The 27,877-nt window shown below is 39.2% G+C and overlaps 1 protein-coding gene across 1 annotated transcript in view; it reads left to right on the top strand.

Annotated features, from left to right (window-relative positions):
* Dock11 (dedicator of cytokinesis 11) overlaps nt 1–27,877 on the top strand; it is a 196,254-nt gene that overhangs the window by 94,697 nt on the left and 73,680 nt on the right. Inside the window, exons 15-25 of the mRNA XM_013019742.1 lie at nt 2,942–2,997; nt 3,190–3,374; nt 3,470–3,535; nt 5,769–5,861; nt 8,374–8,497; nt 14,409–14,530; nt 14,990–15,076; nt 16,999–17,088; nt 23,666–23,784; nt 26,557–26,626; nt 26,706–26,831. Of these exons, the coding sequence (XP_012875196.1) occupies nt 2,942–2,997; nt 3,190–3,374; nt 3,470–3,535; nt 5,769–5,861; nt 8,374–8,497; nt 14,409–14,530; nt 14,990–15,076; nt 16,999–17,088; nt 23,666–23,784; nt 26,557–26,626; nt 26,706–26,831 (1,138 nt within the window). The remainder of the gene's footprint in view (nt 1–2,941; nt 2,998–3,189; nt 3,375–3,469; nt 3,536–5,768; nt 5,862–8,373; nt 8,498–14,408; nt 14,531–14,989; nt 15,077–16,998; nt 17,089–23,665; nt 23,785–26,556; nt 26,627–26,705; nt 26,832–27,877) is intronic.

Here is a 27,877-nt window from a genome sequence, read left to right on the forward strand (position 1 = left end):
AAGTGGTAGAGCGCTAGCCTTGAGCTGAAGAGCTGAGGGACAGCACCCAGGCCCAGAGTTCAGGCCCCACGACTGGACCAAAAAAAAAAAAAAAGACTACAGAAATATATTGTTCTACAGTTCTGAAAATTAGAAATCCAACATCAAGGTATTGGCAGAGCCATGCTTCTTCTGAATGCTCTAGGTTCCTTGTTTCCTTCTAGCTTCTAGCAACACCTGGATATTTTGGCATCCCATAGCTTATAGCTGCATCATTCCATTGTGTACCACATTCATCACATGGCCTTCTTCCCTCTGTGTCCTTTTTATAAGAGCACAAGTCATTGGATTTAGGGTCAGTCCTAATTAAGTATGAACTTACCATAGCTAATTACATTTGGAAAGACCTTATTTCCAAATAAAGTTACATTCAGAAATTACAGGCGAATGTGAATTTAGGGGGAGAAACTACTCAATCCAGTATGCATGGTGAATACAGATAGAAAGCAAGTTGATTTTATCATGTTTCAAATACAGCTTCTATTGTGGGTATGCGCTTTTAGTTTCTATTCTTTTTGCCTTGGATAAGTTTCTTTGTATCAACTAAGAGATGACAAAGGAAGAGAATTTCTTGCCTAAGGACTAGATTCTAGGATCCCAGAAGAAAACTGTACAGAAGACCAAAAATAAAAGCAAGTTTCTAAGGGATATAATGAAGTGGCTAGGAAATATTTGACAAAGATTCAATCTCAGTAATCATGCCAGTAATGCAAATTATAACAAGATGCTTTTGCTTATTGATCAAATTTAGAAAAATGCTTAAAGTGGAGCTCGTAGGTTAGGGTTGTAGCTTAGTGGTAGATTACATGGTATAATGTTCTGGGTTTTATCCCTCACCAAAATCTAAAATAAAATAAAGCAAAGGGATTATCTAATTCTGGTCAAGTGTGACTATATACCATCACCTAGCACGAATGGGAGTATAATTTGGGTATAGAGATATTAATAAGTTTCTGTAACTAAGGTATCTGAATTTTGAGATCCTATCCATTTATTGAATACCAACTAGATGTTTTAAATGTGTGCAATTTAAAATCTAAAAGAAACAACAGATAGTAAACAAGCAAACAAGGGATCTCTGCTTATAAAAGGGGTGGGCTACTTTACAAAGGTGGTCATGGAAGGCCTCTCTCAAGCTCAAGAAATAAAAAGAGGAGAAAAAGTCAGCGTGTGGTGAGTGTGACTGTACGGTCTAGGTCATGTATGTTATAAATGCCTTGAGGTGGGAGGAAGCTTGGTTTATATGAACAAAAAGGAAGTCAATGTGGCTTTAGTATAGAGAGAGATAGAAGCAATAAGATAAAGTTGAAATTATTAGGTCATACAGAGAATTGTATAGACCATGGTAGTGCCCTAAAAACTTTTTATTTTATTTAAGTGCAAAGACAAGTCATCAAAGGATTGTAAGCAGGCATTGGCCTTTGGTTCATACTTTAAAACATCTAAAAGTACAGTGGAGCCAGGCACCAGTGGCTTAGACCTGAAATCCTGCCCAGGAAGCTAAAATCTGAGGATCACAATTCAAAGCCAGTCTTAGCAGGAAAACCCATGAGACTCTCATGTCCAATTAACCACCAAAAAGCCAGAAGTGGAGGTGTGGCTCAAGTGGTAGAGTGCTAGTCTTGAGCACAAAAGTTCAGGGAGAGTGCCCAAGCCCAGAGTTCAAGCCCTAGGACCAGAAAAAAATATACAATGAATGATTCTTTCCTAAAGAAATAATTTGAAGTACTGGCAAGAGTTTATGCATACAGATATTCTTCTTCCTAATGATATTATGAGAGTTGGAATCAAGCAGAATTGAGCAGGGTCATTGTGATTAAAGCAGTTTTGGCACAATACTATGAACTTTATGCAGCCACTGAAAATGTATACTCAATAAATTGTCAAAAACTCAAGGTTAGGTTTTTGTACATACAGTATGAGACATACTACATAAAAAGATTCATAGAAAGAACACTAGGAGCAGTAGCCATGGCACAGTGGCATGACTGTCATCTCAGCTACTTGAGAGGCTGAAGACATAGGATTGTGACTCTAGGCCAACCCAAGCCAAAAAAGTTTGCAAGACTCCATCACAAAAGAAGACCCTGGGGATGGTGGCTTGTGTTTGTCATCCCATCTACAGCAGGAAGTATAAAATATGGCAGATCGTGATCCAGGTGTAGGCTTAGGCAGGAGATAAAAGCCAAGCTGAAACCAATCAAAGCTAAAAATAGATGGATGGCTCAGTGGTAGAACACCTGCCTAACAAGCATGAGGCTCTGAGTTCAAACCCCAGTATTGCAGAGAGACACAGCCAGAGAGACAGTGAGAAGGGGAGAGGAGAGGTGAAGAGGAGGAGGAGGAAACATGACTAGACGAAATCAGAGTGTTAATAGTAATCTCTAGGTAATTACAACTGAGTAAATTTATTCTATACTCCAGATGTTTTATTATAATTATGGTGACTTCAGTAATCAAAGACAAACCCAACAAAAATACTGTGTCCTTAGGTCCAGTTCATCCTGGGTCTTCCATATCCATCACCATGTCTCTGCAGTAAGGACACACAGTCTTGCAGCCCTAGGTATAAGCGTAATCTTTACACCAGTGGCTATTCTAGTAGCACATGCTGCTGAACTTCTCAGAGGCTTTCTATTATTCACACTTGGGAGTATTGAATTTATTATTGGTAACACCTCATAAGAGCTATAGTTTCAAAAGGCTTCCATTATTTCTTTGGTGAAAATTTGCACCTGCACCAAGTTAACTTTAAAAGTGACTCTCCATGAACTAAGTGGAAGCATAAATTTACCATTGCTTCTTTTCCTTATACCCATAAAAATTTGCAGTGAAAGCTAACTTGCAGACACAGGAGAGAAAGCATAGAGTTTACATTCGTCAAAATTATGATGTGTTATAGTTGGCAAGTCACTCGAATGAAATCTCTATCCACGTCTTGTGTGAAGGGCTCCACAAGTCAGCATCAGACTATTCCTTCATGTCCTTTTGGGCTCTTTAAGTGGTTGTTTGACTTTTTGTCACCTACTAAGAATTACGTTTCTAAATCATTCTGAAAACATGTTCCATGTATATTTTTATAAATATGGGAATGTGGTAAGAATTGTTCAGTTCTACACTCTTGGCTTATTTATTTTTTTTCTGCTATAGATTGTATTACTTCTTCATATGTGCCCCTGAAGCCTTTTGAAAAGAATTGTCAAAATATTACTGTGGAGGTAGAAGAGTTTGTTCCAGAAATGACAAAATATTGTTATCCATTTACTATTTACAAAAACCATCTGTATGTCTATCCCTTGCAATTAAAATACGATAGCCAGAAAACATTTGCCAAGGTAAGCAGTATTAAGTATACATTTTTGAAGGATAAAATGTGACATAGCATCTTCTCCCTCATGTGTGACTCATTTTGGATGGTTTGTCATTATAGGCAAGGAACATTGCGGTCTGTGTGGAATTCCGAGATTCAGATGAAAGTGATGCTTGCTCACTAAAGGTTTGTTTCCGACATTGATAAAGTGACAATTTTGGTAATGATAGTATATGAATGGTGATTTGGGTGCTTAATGGTGTCATGCTCTAAATTTAATTTGTTTACAAATATCAGAAAATGGATTGGGCACCAATGACTCATGCCTGTAATCCTAGCTACTCAAGAGCCTGAGATCTGAGGATCATGGTCCAAAGCCAGCCCAGAGGAAAAATCATGAGATTCTTATCTTCTTTTAACTGACGAAAACAAAAAGCTGGAAGTAAAGCTATGGCTTAAGTGGTAGAGCACTGGCCTTGAACACAAAAGCTCAGGGACAGTGCCCAATCCTGATTTCAAGCCCCAGGGCCAGCACAAAAAGAAGAAAAAAAACATGAACTGTGTTAGTTTAAATGTTAATGTATAGCAAAACGAGATGGGAATATATATGTGTGTGTGTGTGTGTGTGAGAGAGAGAGAGAATATTTATGTATGTATGTATATATAAATACACACACATACATACATATATTACGTATATGTAGAGCACTATCCTTGTGTGTGTGTGTGTGTGTGTGTGTGTGTGTGTGTGTAAACTTGGGCCAGGGATTTAGCTTAGTGTGAATACTTAATTTAATATGGATGGAACTATGGTTTCATCCTCAGCACTGGCCCTCTCCCCAAGATGGATAAACTTTACATAGCAGGTTTTGATGTTTCCACTTTGAATTGACAGTACTCAGATCTCAGCCACAATGTCATTTTTTAAAAATCACTTGATAGTTTATAATGGTATCTTCAGGAGACCATAAACTCCTTTCTCCTTGAAATCTGAACAGGCTTTTTGAGCTGACAGAAGCACAGCATGACTGCTTTGATCTGAGATATGACTTCCATTCCAGGGCTGGCCAAATGCTGCCTCCAAACTTGGATTTGCAGTCTCTGCAAAGCAAAATCTGTGTTATCTATGCTGAGATTGATATAGCAATGCTTATATACTGGTCATATCACAGTGCCTTTACAGTTTTCTCTTTATCATTGGTTTTTACTTTTTTGCTCTTTAGCCCATTAATCAGAGACTTGGAAAGGAATTCAGAGAATATGTGGCCATCATAAAGTATATATCTGGCTCCTTGCTTCTAGCTTGAGCTTAGGCTCAGCTAGATCAGACAAAAGGGTACCTAGACTTCTACAAATCCCCTAGAGAAAGAGACTGTCCCTGACTAAACTTTTCAACATTGCATAGCCCATCCTTTGAAGATAGGTGTGTGTTTTTTTCTTTTGTCACAGAAAAGCTTAAAGATTAGCTGACTCAAATGCAGTACATTTTTTTCCTGAAGTTCCCCTCAGTAGAGATGAGAACCACTCTTCCTTTTCCTCTGTGTAATATCCTTTTGTGTGCTTAGAGATTCTTAGGTTACCTCTCAGCAGCTCTTGAAAATGGCTTTAGTAGCTGTATTTCAGAGAGTTGGCTATGCATTCATATGGAGTCTCAGTTTCATTCCTTAACTGGCCTAGAGGCTCACTCTGGAGTATCAGTGAGGCAGTGAGTACGTTGGCATGTTCAGTCACTCCATATTCATCCTTGAGTTTATTGGGTCAATGGAAGTGAAAAGCTTACATATAACTGAATTCAGGACATTCCATGGAACCATAGAAAGCTTTACATTTATTTTATTAGTATAACATAAAGCCAGTGATTTTGAAAAAAAGGGGGAGGCATCAAGTGCCACATTTAAAAATATAAGAGACTTAGCAACCTTATCTGTAGATAGACATTTTTTCAGTTCCTTTTGGGCCATGAATGCTTCTGCTGGATTGTGTGTGTGTGGGGTGTGGGGTGTGTGTGTGTGTGTGTGTGTGTGTGTGTGTGTGTGTGTGTGTGTGTTTTAACTCTTCTCCCTGTCCACTGTACAATGAGAATCCAAAAAATGTTGCTGAGTGGCTGAGGTAGTGTCTGTCATATTGAGGATACTCAAGGGTCATGAGAGAAGTAAGTTCTATAGGCCTAGTCTAAAAGGATGTCCCTTCCAAATGATAAAGACGTGTTTAGCTACGTATCATCAACGAGTTGGGAATTGCATTGCTTTGATGGCCAGAAGTTCATAAGCATTGTACAGCCAAGTTAGGTACTATCAAAAATGGTATGTGGAGTGACTGTGTAAACGATTCAGAACTTACAGGCCAGGGTGAAGGGGGTAAGGGGAGAGCTAAGAGGATTCCACATTTGGAGTGGTGACTGTGTTTCCTTTTTTTGCAGTGCATTTATGGAAAACCTGCAGGGTCTGTTTTTACCACAAATGCATATGCTGTTGTCTCACATCACAACCAAAATCCAGAGTTCTACGATGAGGTAAAATCCCTATCATCCAATATTTATAAAATGCAGTGGTTGCTATTCTTTTTCTCTTCAAATTATTTTCATTTTTTATCTGCACTTGCAATCTCTGAATGTTTTGTTTCATGAAAGCAGAAAAATGTCACATCTAAGGGCCACTACTTGCTTGGTGCCCTTCGCTGAGAGTGAAAGATTTGCCCACAAATGTAAAGGCCTCTCTGAGTTGCAATAACAAGGTAGGAAAAAACATCAGAGACATCAGAGTCGCAGTAGAGTTCTCACCCCCTTGGCTGCATCTATGTGACACCGAGAAAGTCATTTCCTCTTGTTGACTCTCCATTTCTATGGCTTTAAAATAAGAAAGAAGATCTGTTTTCAAAGCCCCTCTAGCTCTTTCCCTTTGGGGTTTTATGCAGTAGACTGGAACAGCCGGCTTGAAAGGGAAATTCTTTGAAAGACGCAGCTACACACCTGTGTCATAGAATCCCCCTGGCTGCCCATCTCATCTCAGTGGGAAGCAGGTAAAGAGGAGTAGGTGGTCTCCTATCTTGGCCTCTGTTCTCCCTCTTGAGTCTTTTGGGCCCTGTCTCTCTTTATTTCTTATAGTTTCTCTATCCTGAATCTCTACACTTCCCAGTGTGTCTCCGTTCCAGCCATTTCTACCCTGTATGTATTTATCTAAATCTGTAACCTGCTTTTGATTCATACATGGTTCCATGGAACCTGAATTGGCATTCCAGGCCAGTATGCTCTGCTGTTTCTGTATCTTAGTCCTCATGTTCTCCATTCCTGGCTTGATCTGACATCATCCTCCCTTCTGTCATGACTTCTCCACGTTCACTTGAGAAGTCCTTAAACCCCAGCCATAAACGTTACTCGTTGCTTTCTCGATCCAATGTCCCTCATTTCTTGGGGGATGGGGAGAGAGGTAGTGGTGCTTTGTATTTTTCTACTCAGGGAGGGAGTATGTCCATATTTACGTGCAGCAGAGCATTAGATATCCAGATGGTCTGGATGCTGTGAATATACCTATAACAGATCTTAGTCATAACACCAAAACCATGCCTCATCTGAGAAATAATTGGACCAGATGTCCATTACAAACTGGTTTGGTTTTGGTTTAATGTGTGCATCTCTATAACCAATGCTACTCAGGGCAGAAACTAGATCATATAGTAAATAATCCACATTGTTTTTTGGATGCCTGAAATGAATAGAGCTTTTTTTTAAAAAAAAAATCACTTTCTGTGTATTAACCAAAAAAGAAAAGGCGAAACTTGAGTATCTGTATGGATAAGTGCATATATATGGAGATGTGGCTCGGGTGGTAGAGCACTGTCCTTGAGCAAAAGAACTCAGGGCCAGGGTCTAGGCCCTGAGTTCAAGCCCCAGGACTGGCACCATAAAAAAGACAGATAAGTACATGTACATTGTCTATTAATTTGTGATTTGTTTATTACACACTTTCAGGGAATATTATGAACAGTGGGTTTCTGATTAGAAAATTACATAAGATACTCTATTGAAAGCATTAATTATAAATACTGGAGTAACAGATGATCATTTTTATTTTGTGTGTGTGTGTGTGTGTGTGTGTGTGTGTGTGTGTGTGTGTGTCCACGCACACGTATGCGTGCTAAGCCTGGGGACTGAACTTAGAGTCTGGGCACTGTCCCTAGCTTTTTTTTTTTTTTTCTCAAAGCTAACATTCTACCACTGGAACCACAGATCCAGTTCTAGCTTTTGAAGGGTTAACTAGAGATAAGAGACTCATGGACTTTTCTGCCCAGGCTGGCTTCAAACCATAATCCTCAGATCTCAGCTTCCTGAGAACGTAGGATTACGGGCATGAGCCACCAATGCCCAGCTTTGTTTTTATCTTTTTATGCAAAAGTTAAGTTTTTATCTATTTATGCAAGATTAAAGTTGTATTATTCTACCAGAGGAATGTATTTGAACTATAATTTGTACATACCACATATAGTGACTTTTTGGAAGTTTATTTGTAAGGTCTTAATTTTTCATACAAAAAAAAACAGTTTAGGAATGTAACTTTCCAAATTCAGTACATACTGTAAATGAATTGTATTAATGTAATTTAGGGTTTTTTTGGTGGTACTAGGGTTTGAAATCAAAGCCTTGCACTTACTAAGTCGGCACTTTACCACTTGAGCCTCTCTGCCAACCCTGGATTATCTTCATTGGTTCAATTTGGGTTACACAATATCCCTGAGATGTGAGAATGTGATTTTTACTCTACAGATTTAGAAATATTCTGCTGCAAACTTGAAGTCAGAGAATTCATTAGTCTCAAGTAAAAGTACTGAATCAACCCTCATAATCCAGCAGAATATTGTTGTCAAATTGAAACTGACCATTTGGAATCTCCTTATTTGGCCACTTGGCCTGCTATTTAGGAAGTATTTTGGAACAGTATGATGAAACTGAATTACATGTCTAACAGTCCAGCATGATAATTAAAACAAAGGAAAACGAAATGCTATGTATAACTTTTCTGCCATTTCAGATTAAAATTGAACTTCCCATTCACCTGCATCCTAAACATCACTTGCTTTTCACTTTTTATCATGTAAGTTGTGAAATTAACACAAAGGGAACAACCAAAAAACAGGACACAGTTGAAACTCCAGGTATGTATACTGTTTGTTTCCTTATTTGTTTTTGTAGTGTTGAGTCACAAACCCAGAACCACATGCTCTTTTTAGGGGTGTGTGTGTGTGTGTGTGTGTGTGTGTGTGTGTGTGTGTGTTCATGCATGCATGCACATTCATGTGCATGTGCACACACACCTGCCTGTACACGTGTCAAGTATATGTACACACATGCTTTTGTACATGCTGGTACTAGGGCTCAATCTCAGGGTCTAGGCACTGTCCTTTAGCTTTTTACTCAAGACTGGCACTCTACCACTTGAGCCATGCCTCCCCACTTCTGGATTTGGAGGTGGTAATTGGAGATGTCTTATGGACTTCCCTGCCTGGGTTGCTCCAAACCCAGATCCTCAGACCTTAACCCCCTAAGTAGCTAGAATTACAGATGTGAGCCATCAGCACCTAGCTCTGTATGCTCCTTAAATGTCTCTTCCTGTAGCTATTTTAAATGGGATTATCATACCTATTCTCATCAAGCTGTATACCATTTTTCCTCTTGAATAAAAAGTAAAAGTGCATTGGTAAATCAATTACAGTGGTACAGCAGGGGCTGAGCAGGAGGATTGTGTGAGCCTAGAAATTTGAGACCAGCCTGGGCAACATAGCAAGACCCATCTAAGAAATGTTTATTGGCAAAAGATGAATTATATGTTGATTTTATTATCTTTATAACCAATATTATTGTCCAAATAAATGCTTGCCAGTATGCTTAAACTAGTATAAGCAACATAAAGTAATATTGCTGTTCTCAGAAAGGAACTCATATTATGATACTGTATTGTTATCTCTTTTGTATAAAATTGCCCAGCAACCAAAATTTTCAGTTCTGCTTATTGAGGAAGAGGGAAGTGAGCCCAGAGCCAAGGACATCTGTGAGCCGGGGGGGGGGGGGAGGCTGGGAGTTGCCTAATTCTAATAAGAAGAGAACAGATTTAATGAAATTGAATAAGCTTTAGTAGCAGCACAGAGTCCTGGTCCCATTTCAGCAAAGCTTTAGATAGCCAGTGGGACATGGCCTTGGGAGAAGACGGAAGGCCGGTGAATGTAGCCTATGTCATACCTGCTTTATGAATTGTTAGGATGCCCTGGGATGCAGTTCAGGCCAGCCTGGGTGATTCATTCATTTGTTCACTCATTTCAGAAAATATTTCTATGTATTTATTTGTATAGGATATTGTAGTAGCCATTATGGAGAATAAAGAATGCAACACAGATCCTCAGTGAATATATCTACTATGAAAAACGAGTTTTATGTATTATGTATACAATTCTAATACAAGATAGTGCTGATGACTGAGAAAGTCATGCTATGTGAACTCAGAGAGGAGCTAGTTATTCAGTTGGTCTAGAGATAAGTAGCTGGAAATCAAGGAAGACTTCTGGGAAGAGACGGTATTTGAGTGAAATCTGGAAGGGTATGGTGGACCTTGATAATGCAGTGATGATCGGTAGGTGTGGGATTCTGGGGTGAAGGAAGAGCTTGTAAAATGTTGGAGTGTTGAGAGGTATGGACAGAGAACTATAAGTTGTTCATCAAAACTGGAGCATGAGATGCTGAGAAGGGCATCATAGAATGTCAAGTTGAGATGGAGGCATCAGATTGTAGGAAGCATGCAAGGCAGGTGATGGCATTGATTTTATACTGTCACTAATATGGAACTATTGAAGGATTACAAAGACTAGTAAGAGCTGTTTTGAGAAAAGGAATCAGGTAGCGAGATAAAAGGCAGGGTAAGTTGAGCAGGAAGAATGGAAGGAAAAGCAATTAGGGAGTTTTTGTTGTTGTTGTTGTTGGTCTTGGGGCTTGCACTCTGGGCTTGGGCGCTGTCCCTGCGCTCTTCAGCATAAGGCGAGCGCTCTACTGCTTGAGCCACAGCACCACTTCCGGTTTTTCTACTGGTTTATTGGAGATAAGAGTCTCACAGACTTAACTGCCCGGGCTGGCTTTGAACTGTGATCCTCAGATCTCAGCCTCCTGAGTAGCTAGGATTACAGGCGTGAGCTATTTATAAAGTCTAGCAAAAGAAAAGAATCATACTATGATATTATCAGGAGACAGAGGAAAAGGGGGAAATACAGGAAAAAGGATACATTCCCTCAATATCTGTGGGTTCCTCATTAATATATTCAAATGAGTGTGCGTTGAAAATATTTTTGTAAATATATCTATAGTGAATATGTACAGATGTTTTTCCTTGCCATTATCCCCTGAAAACTAAATTTACATAGCATTTGCAATTAATCAGTAATGAAGAGGTGATTTGAAGTGTACAGGAAGATGTGTGTAAACTTCATGCAAATATTATCCCATTTTATATAAGAGACTTGGGCATCCATAGATTTTGGTATTGATGAAGAGGTCTTAGAACCAGTCAATCTCCTGTGGATTACAAAGGATATCTGTTGGACTTGATACACACCTCACTACTAGATACATGGTTCAAAGTAAACACTGAAGGGCCAAAACTGGGTGATCAAAAAGAAGATATTCTTTTTTCCCCCATCCTAGGGCTTGAACTCAGTGCCTAGGCTCTCTCCCTGAGCCTCTTTGTGCTCAAGGCTAATGTTCTCCCACTTGAGCCACAGCGCGACTTAGGCTTTTTCTGAGTCTCATGGACTTTCTTGCCTCGGCTGGCTTTGAACCTCAATCCTCAGATCTCAGCTTCCTGAGTAGCTAGGATTACAGGTGTGAGCCATTGATGCCTAGCTAGAAGATATTCTTAGTAGCAAAATTATTAGCATGTTAAGTTTGAGACCAATGTTGAGTTTGAGTTGCCAGTGAGACCTCTGAGTAATGGTGAGCAGGCAATAGGGCTAAATAGGAACAAGTTCCTATTATAGATAGTGTTGTCTTGTTCTGAAAAACTGCAGTTTGTGAGGGCAGAGACATGGAGAATTGAGAAGAAAGCAGGCAAAAAAATGACAAACCATGGCAGTGGGTACTTCCTGAATGACAAATTCTGGCTTCCTTATGCAAATATTACATGTGGGCAAGGTGATCAGGGAAGCATGAGATGGTTATTCTTCATGCCATGCATCAGTTTTAACTCATCCTTTAAGTGGCTTCCTACCTTTGAGCCAGATGGCATGCTTGATACTGTACATTCGTGATTTCCGAGTGCTCTGTATGCATTTTGATTAGTATACACACTTGGCCATGATCTGAACGTTTACTGTGCAACAATGCTACCTAAGTGATAGCTAGTGGACTTGTATTTGCTAGCACTGGGGAAGGAGGGAATGGGAAGTGACTGCTCAGGGCTATGATATTTCGCTGGGGGATGATAAAAATGTTTTGCAGTTTCATGGTATTACAAATGGAGACCCAGTTGCAGACATACTGAAAACCATTCAATTTTGTATCCTTTGATTGGAGAAATTATATCTGAAATCTATCTCAATCAAAATTTTTATGAAGAAAACCTTGTTATCTAAGAATAAGTAACACATTTTCCTAGTTTCTGGGCTAGAAATCTTTCCTCATTGGTCAATTTTTCAACTTAACTACATTGATAGACTCATTTCTAGTGGTTCTTCTGCTCATTGTTGTTTTCTCTGTTCTTGTGCTAGTTGTGTGTTGTGCTAGTACTGGGGTTCAAACTCAAAACTGACACTCTACCACTTGAACCCACAGCTCCACTTCTGGACTTTTGATGGTTAATTGGACTTATAAATCTCACAGACCAGGCCTGGCTTTGAACCATGAGCTTCAGATCTCAGTCTTCTGAGTAGCTAGGGCCACTGGCACTCATTTGTTCTTGTTGTTTGTTTGTTTGTTTGTTAAATAAAAGCCTGGGTAAACTCATTTCTGAGGTCACACTGGCACAGAGCACTTTAGGCATGTTGGAGAGTCTGAGAAAAACTTTACTCAGAGAAAGCAATGTTTTGGCCGTCTTTTAAGAATTACATTTGCCAAATTAAACACATAAATGAAAACATTCTAACCAGATTTGTGTTGATTTCTGGATTCACAGTATAAACATACACAAACATACATGCATGCATGCACACACACACATGTGTACAGGCACTCATACAAAGAATTTTAAAGAATCAGAAAGCAATGGCTTTGCAAAGTGCTTTCTAGCCAATACCCTCTCTCATTTGCCAAAACTCAGTTCAGAGCAAGCTTTTTTACAGATGACTTATAAACACTTGAAACCCAGAGTAATCTCTATAATGGAAATACTGACACTGCTCAGTAACACAGATGGCTCTGGCTTTTTTAGCTACAACATGATGAGTTTTCTAATTGCAAGCCAAGACTTTCCTTTGGGGGTAGAACTGTTAAGAAACATAGAGATTGGGTAAAATCTCTAGTGGAGTCAAGTCATAAACACTGTGGTCTGGCTTAATAATCCAACTCTACCTCCTCATCCCACGATCAAGGAAATCTGCCCATCTAAATAATTTATGCCTACTGCCTTGTATAAATATAGAATATAACCTTGACTTAAGACCTTAATTTTCCATAGTCTGAAATTTGGGAATATGTGATTGCTGTCCGAGACAGTCTCAGCTATATTGTGTACTTTTATAAGCCAGGCCCAAAGAAACATAGGTCCCATGGTTTCCCTTATTTGCAATAACTAGTATATGTCTGAGTCAAGCAGAAAAGGTCAGTTAAATTGATGTTAGGGAAATGAACCCTAAGATATGTATTCAAATGTTTTTTTTTCATGCGATTGTTTCTAACGCATTTATAAGATTATTTCTTTGTTGTTTTGTATGTCTCTCCCCCACGGTATAACCCCTGCTTTCACTGTATTTGATGTTGGCATAATTTGTGGAGGGGAAGGGAAAAAACAAATCATTTAAATAGGGATACAGGTGGACCTATTGCAACAATGAGACTTACAAGTTGTTATGTCGAAAATGAACTTTACAACTTTGGTGGGGGGGGAGGGCTGAGTTGGGGGGTAGGGGAGGATGGGATGGGAAGGGGAAACAAAGGAGGAGGCTACAATGCTTGATAAGAAATGTACTCATTATCTTGCCCATATAATTGTAACCCCTCTGTACAGTATTTTCACAATAAAAAAAAAAGAAAAGAAAAGATTGTGTACTTTTAGTGAAAGGATAGATTTTTTTTAAAAAACCCGAACCTTATAAAGTAAGTCAACCCAAAATGATCCCCTAGTTGGACACTGTAACCCTAGCTGCCCGGGAGACAGATCTGAGGATCACAGTTCAAAGCCTGCCCTTGACTAGGTGCTAGTGGCTCATACCTAGCTACTCAGTAATCCTAGCTTCTCAGTAGGCTAAGATGTGAGTATCACAACTCAAAGCTAACTGAGGCAGGAAGGTCCTTGAGATTCTTATCTCCAATTAGCCAGCAAAAAAGCAAGTTGTAGAGCTGTGGCTCAAATGGTAGAGCACTAGCCTCACAAACAGTTTCCAGGCCCCCAATTTCTAGCCCTAGGACCTGCATGCGAACACACACACACACACACACACACACACACACGAATTGTACTTACCTTTTTTTTTTTGCCAGTCCTGGACTTGAGCTCAGGGCCTGGGCGCACGCACACACACACACACACACACACACACAGATCCCATAACATGATAAAGCAATTGATGCACATTTTAAGTTTTCACCTGTTTTCATATATTATCTCACTATGATCTGGCAACTCTTTTAGACAGAAAGACTGTTGTTGCTCTCACTTTTATTGGCAAGGAAAGAGAGTAAACAAGCTTACTTAGTGGTTGGGCTAGGACTAGGAAACCATCCAAAAGTATTGTTCCTTCCCCATATATAGTTGCCCAACACCTGGGCTCCCACATACAGATCCCTGGAAACTCCACTGCTCAGCAGTCAGATATTCGTGTAGCTAATTGCATTGAAAATTTCATTTCTTATGGTTGATTATTGTCTTGGCAGTTGGTTTTGCCTGGGTGCCTTTGCTGAAGGATGGTAGAATCATCACATTTGAACAACAGCTGCCAGTTTCAGCCAATCTTCCCCCAGGCTACTTGAATCTGAATGATGCAGAATCAAGAAGGGTAGGAAAATCTCTGCATGTGTTGAAGTGATCATAAGTTAATGTTTAAAAAGTATAATTCTATTGGTCTAGTTGATGGCTCAGGACAATGCTATGAAAAAGGGTTCTGAAGGGCTGGTACTCATCTACAATGAAGTCCATTATGAAAAGTCTGTGTTTAGAGTTTACAGCAGCTTGATAAAATAATTTGACATCTGCTGATTCTAGTAACTTTTAAAACTCAGTCTTGAGTTTTGTGCATCATTTAAAAAATCCATTTATTTAAGTAATTTTGGTCATAATTTATGGAAATATCAGTCTTAAAATTATTGGAAATTTAAAATGACTTAGGACCTATTCATTCTAATATATGACTCTAATACATTCAATTTCTGAAAAATGTTAAAATGCAAAAAGGTGCTGTATATTGCTAACTATCCATTGCTATGGTATAAAAAGTGTGTGTATTTTCTATTCACAGCAATCAAATGCGGATATTAAGTGGGTAGATGGTGCAAAACCTTTGTTGAAGATTAAAAGCCATTTAGAGTCTACTATTTATACTCAAGTAAGTTGTTTTATCTGAGTTATGTCAGTTTGAATACTCCAGCATGTGTTTTTTAATGTAATGACTGTATTTGTCACCCACTTGCCCCTCTCCATTCAAACTGTGTTTTAGCTTTCTGATACTCATTTTTGTTAAACTTGTCAGTTAATTGTTCAATGAGTTTACTTAGAGTTTCATTCTCAAGTACATTTCTTCATTAAAATGGAATATATATATATATATTATTTTATTTTGTTGGTCGTGGGGCTTGAACTCTGGGCTTGGGCACTGTCCCTCAGCTCTTCAGCTCAAGGCGAGTGCTCTACCACTTGAGCCACAGCACCACTTCTGGTTTTCTAGTGGTTTATTGGAGATAAGAGTCTCGTGGACTTTCCTGCCCAGGCTGGCTTTGAACCGTGATCCTCAAATCTCAGCCTTCTGAGTAGCTACGATTACAGGTGTAAGCTACCAGTGCCCAGCCAAAATGGACTATATTTAATTGCTACAACCTTAGGGAAATTGTAGCCTGCAGGATTTTCTCACTAGTAATAACTTCATTGTAGCATATGTTTTGTTTTATTCTCGAATTACAAAATCCTTCTTTGCTCACTAACTGATTTGAGCCTCACAAAATGGTAAAAGAAAAGGCTCGTGGAGGCTATCATCCTCCATTTTTTTCCTCTTATAATCTCATCGCTTTTAACATTTTTGTTAGCATATATTGTTATACAAGGGAGTTTCATTGTTTTGATATTTTATTTTTTATTTATATTTGATGTTGATGTAAAAGTAGATGTTTTCCCATTGTTTACTTTCATATATGCATACAATGTTCTCTAATCAAGCTCACTCCCTCTGTTGCCCCTGCCCCTTCTTAAAACTATGTCAGCACATTTTCTTTTTCTATTTTTATGCATACATATGAAGGGCTTGATCACATTTCCTCTCATTCACCCTCTTTATTCACCTTCCACCTCCCACTGTAACTAGTCCCAACAGAGCCCATTATACATTCTCGTCATTCATTTTCTTTAATGTATATTAATTGCAGAGGGCTTTCACTGTGGTTCACAATTAACCCCCTCTGTTGTTCTCTTTCCATGCCCCTCTTACATCTCTATTATTTGACAGCTTTTAGCAAGTTTCCTTATGCTATCTTCATACATGGATACCAGGTATTTTGATATTATTCACCCTCCATCCATCTCTTACCCTCTCCCTTCCCCCACACTCCAAATACTCTCAGTTATAATCATGTTCACTTTCTACTTTCTCTCTCTCTCTCTCTTTCTCTTTCTCTCTGTGTGTATTTATATCTTTTAGTTCTAGATTCCACATATTAGAGAGATATCATCCCCATTTTATAGGTAAAGAAATTAAGGCCTAGTCAGGTTATGAGACTTTCCCAAGCTCACACAGTAATAATTCAAGGACCTAGGCCAAGATTCCCATTTCATTCTTGCACCTCCTATAATACAAGCTGTTCAGAAAAGTGGTGTATATGGATTCCATATGAGACATCTGGACTCACCACAGAATTCTGTGGTAACGTTGGGAATTAAATGCTTGAGACTATTGTCCTGGTAACTTCCTGCTGCTACCTTTTCTTAATCCATAATTTCAGAGATGTGTTCCTGCTTATTTCATTAAAATGGAGAGGCAACCCAACTTCATAGAACACACCAGTGGGAAAAGGGATTCAATGAATGCTAAGGGCTTGGGGATACATTGTGGTCTCCTGTGTGCTTAGCTACATGCCAGATTCACCTGGCTTTACTGTTTGGGACATGGACACATAGGTTGGTTGCTGGAGCCAGAGTCCAGGCTTTAGCATGCCAGGAAGGTTAGATTGGCAAGATGTGGGGGGAGGGGAGTGGAGAGGCTGTGTTTTAGAATAATGAATCAGATCTCATTTCATATGGCTCTTTCCATCTGTGTTCTAGGATCTGCATGTGCACAAATTCTTCCATCATTGCCAGCTGATTCAGTCAGGTTCCAAAGAAGTTCCAGGGGAGCTCATTAAATATTTAAAGGTAAATGAACAGCAGCTTTCTGTGAAAGGTTGGTTTTTCATGTCTTTCTGCTACCTCATTTTGATGTGGAAAAAAGAATCAGACAAGCCCTTGGAAATACTTTGGGCTGGGTATCCTCAGGAGAGCACTTTCTATTATCTACTTTTCCATCAAGTGGCTGTTTTAAAGCAGACAGTGGAGTTGCTACATTAGGAGGAAAACGTTATAGCCAGTATTCAACATGATGTGTTTGAAAAAAAGCTCTTAGAAATGTGTATTTCAGTTGTAGAAATTGATTTTTCAGATCTTTGCTTTTTCTGCCAACTGTTCACTTAAGGTGGAGAATGCTGTGGGAGAGGTCCAGGAAGAACACAGACACTTTTTGCTTAGAATAAGACTTGAAATGCTTTCTGTGTCCATGAGTGAAGGACTATGGAAAAAGCTAAAGAGACAAAGGAAAAGGGAAAAGCTTTAAAGAATACCACACATGATCAGATGTATAGAGAACCTACAACTTCTTCTGTTGCTCCTTTAGTAGGTTAGCCATGGGAAAACTGAGAAATTTTTATTTTGTTTCATTTTTATCATTATTTTATTTTTATTTTAAACAAGGCCTCTATATATTGGACATATGCTGTCAGTGTGTGTGTGTGTGTGTGTGTGTGTTGGTCCTGGAGCTCAAACTCAGGGCCTGGGAACTGTCCCTAAGCTTTTTTGCTCAAGGATAATGCTCTATGTCTTCAGCCACAGCTTTTTTGGTAGTTATTTGGAGGTAGGAGTTTCATGGACAGGGCTGGCTTTGAACTGCGATCCTCAAGTCCCAGTCTTCCCTGTAATTAGGATTACAGGTGTAAGTCATCTGCTCCTGGCCTTAGTGATAGTTTTCAAGAAACAAACATGTTCATTTCTTTCATAGAGATAAATAAAATGAAATTAAGTGTAAGGTTCTAGGATCATAAACCAACTTTGTGTCCCAGATATGGCAGTAGCTCTGTGATTGATCTTGCCCATGTTACTTACCTTCTCCAAGTCCTTTATTTCTTCATTGAATTGAGATTCATTTAGTCACACATTAAGATTAACAGAACTATTCATCGTGTAGGTGCTTGTGAGGCTTGAGTGGGAGAATGTTTGTTATGATAATCATTCATGACACACCTATTTATAGAGTGCTTTCTACGAAGTAGGCATTGGGAATCTTATTAGACGTAAAAAAAAAAAAAGCCCCAATATCCCTATTGTCAAGGTGCTTAATTTCTCATGAAGACACACAACAAACATAGAAATGAATATCTATGTCATACCAGGTAGTATTAAGTACTATACAAAAAAGCAAATGGTAAACTAGAATAAAACGAAAAGGAGTTGCTGTTTAAAGAGGTCAGAGATGTTTCTGTTAAAGTGACATTTGAGCAGAGGCCTAGCAGAAACAAAGTGAGCCTCTTGCATTTCTGGGGATAAGCTGGGAACAGCAAGCACAAAGGTCTTGAGAAGCCTAGCTAGGTATGTTCAAGGAGCAGTAAGAATTCCAGTTTGGCTGCTGTGCAGAGTGATAAAGACCTTGGAAGGTCAGTTGGGGTGCTATCAGGTAAGGCCTATGAGACCACGATGAGAAGTTAGCACGTACTCAAAGTGCAATAGGAAGTCTTAGGGCTTTGGCCAGTAGAATGACATAATTTTGTGATTTTGTGTGTGTGTGTGTGTGTGTGTGTGTGTGTGTGTGTGTGTATGCGCATGCGCATGCACACACACACTACTACTGAGGCTTGAACTCATGGTAGTGACACTGTCCCTTTGCTTTTTCACTCAAGGCTGATGATTCATTACTTGAATCACACTTTCACATCTGAATAACATAATTTGATGTTAATTTTTAAGGTATCATTCTGCCAATCATATATCTATATATCATACATAGCTCAAGAGGAGACGAAAAGGGACTGTCTATCAATGGTGGCTGTTGGCCTTAATTTTCATTAAGAAGCATAATGGTTATCTAACTTTCCAATCTTGTCCTTAGGTAGGAGAGCTCCTCATGCTTTGTGTGTTAAAATCATTGGTTTTTCATCAAGTGGGGAAACATAGTAAAAGTTTTGAGAGTGATATGGAACAGGATTAGCATTCTTTTTTTTTAATGCCTGTCCTGGGCTTGAATTCAGGGCTTGGGTGCTTTTCTTGAGCCCTTAAACTCAAGGCTCTACTACTTGACCTACAGTTCCACTTTTGACTTTGTGGTGGTTAACTGAAGATCAGAGTCTCATGGACTTTCTGGCCTGACTAGTTTTAAATCATGATCCTCAAACCTCCTGAGATGCTAATATTACAGGCATGAGCCTCTGGCCCCTGGCAGGACTAGTATTCTTCAAATGAAGAAAGGAGGAGGAGGAGGAGGAGGAGGAGGAGAAAGGAAGAGAAAGGAAGGAAGGAAGAAAGAAGGAAAGAAAGAAAGAAAGAAAGAAAGAAAGAAAGAAAGAAAGAAAGAAAGAAAGAAAGAAAGAGAAAGAAAGAAAGAAAGAGAAAGAAAGAAGAGTTTGGTATTGGTATCTTTAAGGGTGTGGAATTTTTTATATTTCTATTACCTATGCCTGCCCTCTAGCGGCAGTGAGTGAAATGCCATGTAACCTCAGAAATAGCCAAGTTTTGGGATTTTTGTTGTTGTTGTTAGTTTGTTTACAAAATGTTAGTGCTGAAACGGGTTCTAGAGATTTCTTTTTACAGATAAAGAAACTGAAGCCCAAGTGTGGGTGACTTGCCTTTAGAGTCACTCAACTAGTGTTAGAAAAACTGAGCCAGGCCTGTGACATGTTTCTTGACTCTTAGTCCTGGGATCTTTCTAGCAACCTTTGCTATCTGTTGTCCCTATAAATGACATTGTTATATCCATTCGTTTAACATCTGTTTGTAGAGCTGTTGTTATGTATTTACTGTTTTCCTACCTACTGTGAGACTTCAAAGAAGAATAATTACAGTCATTGTCCATAGAGCGATTACAACCTAAATGAAGAAACAGAGCAGACAAGTTAATTGACAGTATGTAAAAATACAGATAGTCTCTTATGTGATTGAATGTTGAATGTGTCCAAGTATAGAAGTTCCAGTGCACTGAAGACCTAGTGTGGACTAGCAGGCTTCTATCTTCATCTTACCCTTTGTTTTCTTGTTTGCTTATTCAGCCATTCACCATTTAGTTATTGAGAACCTACTATAGGCCAAACATTGTTTTGAGTGATGGAAGTATAATAGGAAACATTTCAAACAACATAGCTGCTATCATTGATGTTTAGATAGATTATAAAGATATGAGTAACTTCAGGTAGAAGTGAATGCTGGAAGGAAAATAGAATTAGTTCACGGGATTTCAAAGGACCAGGTGTACATTCTAGACAGACTTGTCATGGAAAGCTGTCTGAAACACTGTCTTTTAAAATTGTTGATGGGGGCTGGGAAGGTGGCTCAGTGGTAGAGCGCTTGCCTTGCATACATGAGGCCCTGGGTTCGATTCCTCAGCACCACATAAGCAGAGAAAAAAGCCGGAAGTGGTGCTGTGGCTCAAGTGGTAGAGTGCTAGCCTTGAGGTAAAGAGCTGAGGGACAGCGCCCAGGCCCAGAGTTCAGGCCTCACAACCGGACCCCCCCCAAAATATTGTTGTTGGTCATGGGACTTGAACTCAGAGCCTCAGTACTGTCCCTGAGATTTTCTTGCTCAAGTCTAGCACTGTACAACTTTGAGCCACAGCTCCACTTCTGGTTTTCTAGTAGCTAAATGAAGATAAGATTCTCAGGGACTTTTCTGCCCAAGCAGGCTTTGAACTATGATCCTCAGATCTCAGCCCCCTTAGTAGCTAAGAGTATAGGCATGAGCCATATAATGACACTGTCATTTTGAGCTGAAAAGAAACAGGAGAAGACAGCCATGGGTGATGATAGAACGCAGTGGTAGGTGTAAATATCTTTCACTGGTGTGTTTGCAGGACAGAAGAAAAGACAGCATAGCTGGAGTACAGCACATAGTGGAGGGGTGTTTGTTGCCAAGAGCTGAGCAAGTTTGAGTACATGCGTAGGTAAGGGAAGCTGATGATAGCTCTTTGCTTATGGTGTTTGTTTTGTTTTGAACAGGAAAAGATGGCATTATCCAATTTGCATTTCAAAAAGAACATTCTGGCTGCTATGTTGAGAATAAATTAAATAGAAGCAATACTGGTAGCAGGGAGATCCTTCCTGCATGGAATGCCTGTCTCTTTCTCCATGCCATCATCTTGCCTAGTCCCTGATTTGCCTGCTCCCTGGAGCCTTACCTAATATTTTCTCCCACTGTAGCTCAGTTATTCGTCCTTTATGAATTTTGTAGATGCCACTGCCATACCATTTTCTGTTTACACTGAAGTGATTTAGTTTTGGTGTGCCTGTGTCTGTGTCTGTGTGTCTGTACGTCTGTGTCTCTGTCTGTCTGCCTGCCTGCCTGCCTGTCTGCCTGTCTGTCTGTCTGTCTGTCTTCCAGACTTGTAGCAGGGCCTTGAGCTCTCACTAGATTTTCTTGCTCACCAGCTGACACTCTACCACTTGAGCTATACCTTCATTTCTAGCTTTTTTTGGCTCTTCTGCCTGGGCTGCCTCTGAACCTTAATCTTCATATCTCAGCCTTCTGAGTAGCTAGGGTTGTAGTGTGGGCACTGGTACTTAGCATAGTGTCTTCTTTTTGATATGTTTGAATACTGGAAGTATGTTCAATGTGCCTTTCTTGAATGAGAAAATAAATGGTTTCACTGGAGTAGAGGTTTGAACTTGTCTTGGAAGGATAGCTAGGATTTTCTAAAATCTGAATAACGGCACACAGGTAGGACAATGTCAGATAGATTAGTGTAGACACAAGAAAGAATAGTATAGACACAAGCTGAAAATGTAGGCTGGATGGTATGTCACTTGAACTTACTAATTCCCCAGGCCAGGCTTTCTCAACTCTGGCACTATTGACAGTTAGCAGGATAAGCCTTTATTGTAGAGTCTCCTGTATATAGTAAGATACCTTTGCCCACCAGAGCTTGGTAGCACCTTCCTCCACTTGTGACAACCAAAAAGTGTCTCTAGACATTGCCAAATCTCCTGGGGGGAACAGTGGCCTCTGGTTGAGAACCACTGCCCCAGGTAATAGGGAAGCATCAAAAATAAAATCTTGAGCTAGTACCAGTGGTTCACACATGTAATCCTAGCTACTCAAGAGACTGTGATCTGAAGCAGTTTAAAGCCAGCCGGGGAAGTAAAGTCTGTGAGACTATTATGTCCAATTTTAAAAAAAAGCCAAAAGTGGAACTGTGGCAGTACCCAAGCCTTGAGTTCAAGCCCTAGGACTGGCACTAAAATAAAATATTGAGTTGTAGGGGTGTAGCTTACTAGTAGATCACTTGCTTCACATGTATATGGCCCTGGGTGCCATCCTTAGCACTGCAAAAAAATCTTGGTAGGAGGTAGTCTAATCAGCATTGGAATACAGTGGAAGATAATAAGAGATACATTGGGAGGAAAGAGAAACTGTACTGATACCTAGTAGAAAGTTATTTAGTATTTTGGTTATAGGTAGAGCATCCTGAAGAGGGGCAAAGACAGGGAGGATGGACAGAGGGGCATATAGGAAGAACAATCTGGAAGGACTGACCATGTATGCATCTGATGAGAAAGAACCAGCTCAGAGATCTTGGATGTCACTGTTGGCATAAGAGCCTTGCAAAAGGGTGGGGAGAATAAGGATGGAAGGTGGAAACAAAAGTCAAGAGGACTGTTAAAGAACAATGATGAGCTCCTGAAGTGCAAAGCCTTGGCTTGTCAATCTCTGTATTTCCCACAACACCACACAGGGCATTTATAATAGAAAGTGCTCCAAGGAGGATTGATTTGGGGAGGGGAAGGTGGGATGCTGGCTGGCTGAATGATCAAGTGAGTGAATGTAGACAGAGGAAAAGAGAAGTTTTTTTATGTTTTTAAATGTTACTGCTTGCAGTACTGATATATATATATATATATATATACACATACATACTTCTTCATTGTAATGTGTGTAACACATCTATTATTAGAGACAGTGTTAGCACTTTGAAGAAGTGTAGTACGATGATGTTAAAATGCAAAAGGATTTCAGTTTTGGAGATTCTGCTGGTGTGGAGCCAATTTTATATACAAGTGTACTTCACTGAAGCCTTCCTGATCTCTCACCAGATTCAGTGGGAGCCCATATTCTTCTGGAAAACAGAGAATGTAGGGGACAAGTGGGTATATCTCCAAGCACGTCTTCTTCCCGCTGCTCCCTACACACCATTGAACATTGGCTTGCCAAGTCCAGTGACTTTTTAAAAAAATCCTATATATCCCAATTACATGTGTCATTTTCAGTTAAGCATTTAATATTAAGTCAACTCACCAAATTTCAATTCGAAATAAAGGCATGGATTCAGGCATTAACAAAGGTCCCCTGTTCCAGGAAATTTGCATTCAACAGAGCTGATAGTCTATTGAATATGTTTTTCATTAACTAAATTTTTTGCTATTTCACATTTGCAAATTATATCATATTTCTGTTTGTTTTCATAACTAATAATGACTTATTTTAGTGTTTGCATGCCATGGAGATCCAAGTCATGATACAGTTTCTACCTGTAATTCTTATGCAACTCTTCCGAGTTCTCACAAATATGACCCAAGAAGATGATGTTCCTATCAACTGTACCATGTGAGTTTCGGTGTTAAAATACAAAGAAGCTATTTATTCAAGATCTTTCTCTCTCTCTCTCTCTTTCCTTCCCCCCCCCCACCCATGGAAGCATCCATTGCTATCAATTTTCCTTCCTGGAATTGCTTTGCCTTTTTTTTTCTTTTTCATTCTACTAGTTTGGGTATGCTGTACTTTCATTGTTATTTGTCGAGATATTTTTAAATTGCCCTTTGATTCCTTTATTTTGGCTAGTTGTTCAAGAGCATGTTGTTTAATTTCCACATAGTTTTGAATTTTCCACAGTTCCTCCTGTTACCAGTTTTGAATTTTGTGCTAATGTTGTTGAAAACAGTACTTGATACAATTTCAGTTTTCTTCAATTTATTAACACTTATTTGTGGCCTAATGTGTGGTCTATCCTGGTGAATATTTTTTGTACACCTGAGAAGAATATATTCTGTTGCTGTAAATGGAAGTTCTCTATAAGACTATTAGTTAGGCCCATTTGGCCTAAGTGTAGTTCAAGTCTAATATTGCCTTATTAATTTTCTGTCTGGCTGACTATTCCATTTTTGAAAGTGGGATGTTGAAGTTTCCTAGTATTATTTTATTGCTATTTACTTCTCCCTTCATGTCCTATAATAGTGACTTTGTATATTCATGAACACAAACATATTTTCAGTTTACATCAGTTCCAGTGATGTAAATGTTCTGTGTTGGTGCTGTCCAGTATATTAGCTACTATTCACTTGTTGGCTCTCATGCACTTGAAGTATGGTTAGTTCAGCTAAGGGCTTTTTTGGTCAGTTGTGGGGCTTGAATTGGAACCTGGGTGCTGTCCCTGAACTCTTTTTTTCTCAGGGCTAGCACTCTGCCACAATGGAGTCACGGTGCCACATCTGATTGAGTGATTAATTGAAAATAAGAATTTTACAATTTCTGCTGAGGTTAGCTTCGGATCATGATTCTCAGATCTCAGCCTCCTGAGTAGCTAGGATTATAGGTGTGAGCCACCTATGCCTGGTTCTAAATTTTTAATTCTGTTTTACTTTAGTTCGAGTTGATTTAAACAGCCACATATGACTAGCATTTCTCATTTTGGACAGAATGTGGCGCTAGGCTATCAATTTTGACTTGAAAGAATAAAGGCTATTTTTTTCTCTCTTTTTCGTGTGGATCCTGGAGCTTGAAACTAGGGCTTGAGCATTGTCCCTGAGTTTTTTTTGTTGCTGTTGTTTGTTTTTTGCTGAAGGCTAGCACTCTACCACAGCTCCACTTCCTATTTTTTAGGCGGTTAATTGGAGCTAAGAGTCTCAGGAACTTTCCTGCCCGGGCTGGCTTAGAACCATGATCCTCAGATCTCAGCCTCTTGGATAGCTAGGATTACAGGCATGAGCCACCAGCACCAAGCTAGCACATTATTTTTATACAAAAACTAACCAAGACAGAGAGTAGAAGGCAAATACTCTTGCTTTTTGGCATTCAAATAAGAAGACTTTCAAAAATTGTAAGCTCAGTGTTGGATAACTCTGGCCTGAGCTTGTCACAGCTTGTCACAGCCTCTTCCCCTGGGCCTCAGGCTACCTATACTTGCACACTGTTTATCTCTGCTGCTGGGGACCATCAAGTTGAAAATTTTAGAAGCATGGCTCTAACCCCAAAATGTGGTTCCCAGCCCAGCAGCACCAGTATCACCTGGGAGTGAAATTAGTGAAAATACTCACCATTAACTTCACCTCTCAGCTACAAAATTAGAAATTCTGGGAGTGGAGCCAGGCAACCTGGTAAGAAGCCTCCTGTGTGATTCGGATGCTTGTGGGTATTTGAGAAACTTTGCTCATCTCTTAACTTTAAATCTTTGTATGAATTTTATATTTACTTATGATTTTCCTACATGTCCCTAGCCTTTTTCCTCATTGGTTGGTATGTTTTCCATTTCATCTTTCTAAGCTTTTCCTTTTATTCTCACTGGAAAGAATTTCAATATTTACTTTAAGGTCTTTTACTTTAAGGCCATAATTCAAATGCATACATAGTTTTAGAAAGGAGAAGAAACATGAAAGGGGCCCAAATAAAAGTATCCCTCTTTTGAACCAGGAAATAAATTATTATTGTTGTTGTTATTATTTGAAGTACTAGAATTTGAGCTTGGTGCTTTGCTCTTGTAAGGCAAATACTCTACCAACCACTGAAGCCACACTTCCAGCCCTTTTTGTTCTGTTTACTTTTGACATAGGCTATCACTTGTTTTTTGTTTTTTGTTTTTTTTGCCTATCTAGCCTGAACAGTGATCCTACTATTTTATGCTTTCCTCTGTAGCCAGGATGAGAGACAGGCTCTCTCCCATGTTCAGCTCTTTGTATTGAGATCGGGGTCTCATGAACTTTTTAGCCTGACTAGCCTGAAATGGTGACCTTCCTGATCTCAGCCTCCCTTGTAACTGAGATGACAGGTGCATGGCACCCAGTTATTGGTTGAGAAGGTATCTCATGAACTTTTTGCCTAGCCTGGCCTCACACTGTGATCCTCACAGTCTCCATCTCCTGAGTAGACAGGATTGTAGGCATGAATATCAGCACGTGGCCTTGAACCAGGAGATGCATTTTATGACATTGAGCATATTAGGTGCTAAAATCATTGTTAGACTTGAACTATTGTTTATGCAATTGTCTCACTTTTAAGGAGGAGTGCTAGGTATGTCTAGGGTTAGTCATAATGGTGTTATTTAACAGTCAAACTCTGGTAATGAACTGTAGCATGACATACTGACTTCTGTGAATATCATTTCAGGGTCCTCTTACATATTGTATCAAAATGCCATGAAGAAGGCTTGGATAGTTATTTAAGATCCTTCATAAAGGTTTGTGAAATAGGCTTTCTTGTGGGTGGCATGTTTTATGGGACAGTTGTGTCTTACAATTCATTTTCTTGGTTTACAGTATAGCTTCCGACCTGAGAAACCAAATGTTCTTCAGGCCCAGCTAATACATGAAACCCTGGCTACTACGATGATAGCTATATTGAAACAGTCTGCAGATTTCTTAGCAATAAACAAACTGCTAAAGGTAAGAACAGAAGACAAAATCAGGAACAAAGGCAGCCATATGCTCACTCAAGTGGAACCCTCCCTTTTCAATTCTCATTTTTCATGAGAACCTTCTTCATCCTCTCTATCCATTCTTCAATCAAATGTAGTAGACAAATTTTGGGTCAGACAAAGCTGGGTTAGAATCTTGTATGAGTTAACAATGTAGTACTGTGACCTGGAGCTAGTATTTTTTTTTAGCATCTCTGAGCCTCCAATTTCCCATGTCTAAATTATCAAAGAGCAATGAAAACTTAATAAAAAATGTAGGGAGTCAGAACTGAAAGAAGTGCAACCTCTGATTTACATCCTTATATTCTACAATTATATTACCAACTTAGTTATGTGATTTTATTGCAACCCAAATATAATCAATGCTTTATTTAAATTTCTCATTGACCATAGATCAGTGTCCATGCACCATTAACAAATGAGATTTAGCAAGTCTAATAAAGGCATTTAAGCTTACTGATCAAAAAAATAAATTATTAATATTTTTCTTTATTTCTTTTGTGTAGGTGTATGCTGGTATTAGGGCATAAACTCAGGGCCTTGTGGTATTGCTTGGCTCTTTCACTCACAAGTAGCACTCTACCACTTAAGCTGTGCTTCCATTTCTGGCTTTTTTCTGGTTAATTGGAGATAAGTCTCACAGATTTTTTTGCCAGGGCTGCCTTTGAACCTTGGTCCTCATGTCTCTGCCTCTTAAGTAGCTATAATTACAAGTGTGATCCATCAGTACCCAACCAAACCATTAATATTTGATGCATACTTTCTGCCAGGTAGTAGACACTCAATAAATGGTAGCTCTGGTTATCACCATTTTGATTAATTATGGATAGAATTTTGGGCATCTTGGGATTCATCTGCTTCAAGATTTTCCCTCTTTCAAATTATATGGATTCTATGCCTCCATCAGAAAGAAAGACATTGCCCCATTTGTTAGGAAATGGAAAAACTTGGAAAAAATTATATTAAGTGAAGTAAGCCAGGCCCAAAGAAACATAAGTCCCATGGTTTCCCTTA

This window comes from Dipodomys ordii, unplaced genomic scaffold, assembly GCF_000151885.1.
Source record: "Dipodomys ordii isolate 6190 unplaced genomic scaffold, Dord_2.0 Scaffold47, whole genome shotgun sequence".
Lineage (NCBI taxonomy): Eukaryota > Metazoa > Chordata > Mammalia > Rodentia > Heteromyidae > Dipodomys > Dipodomys ordii.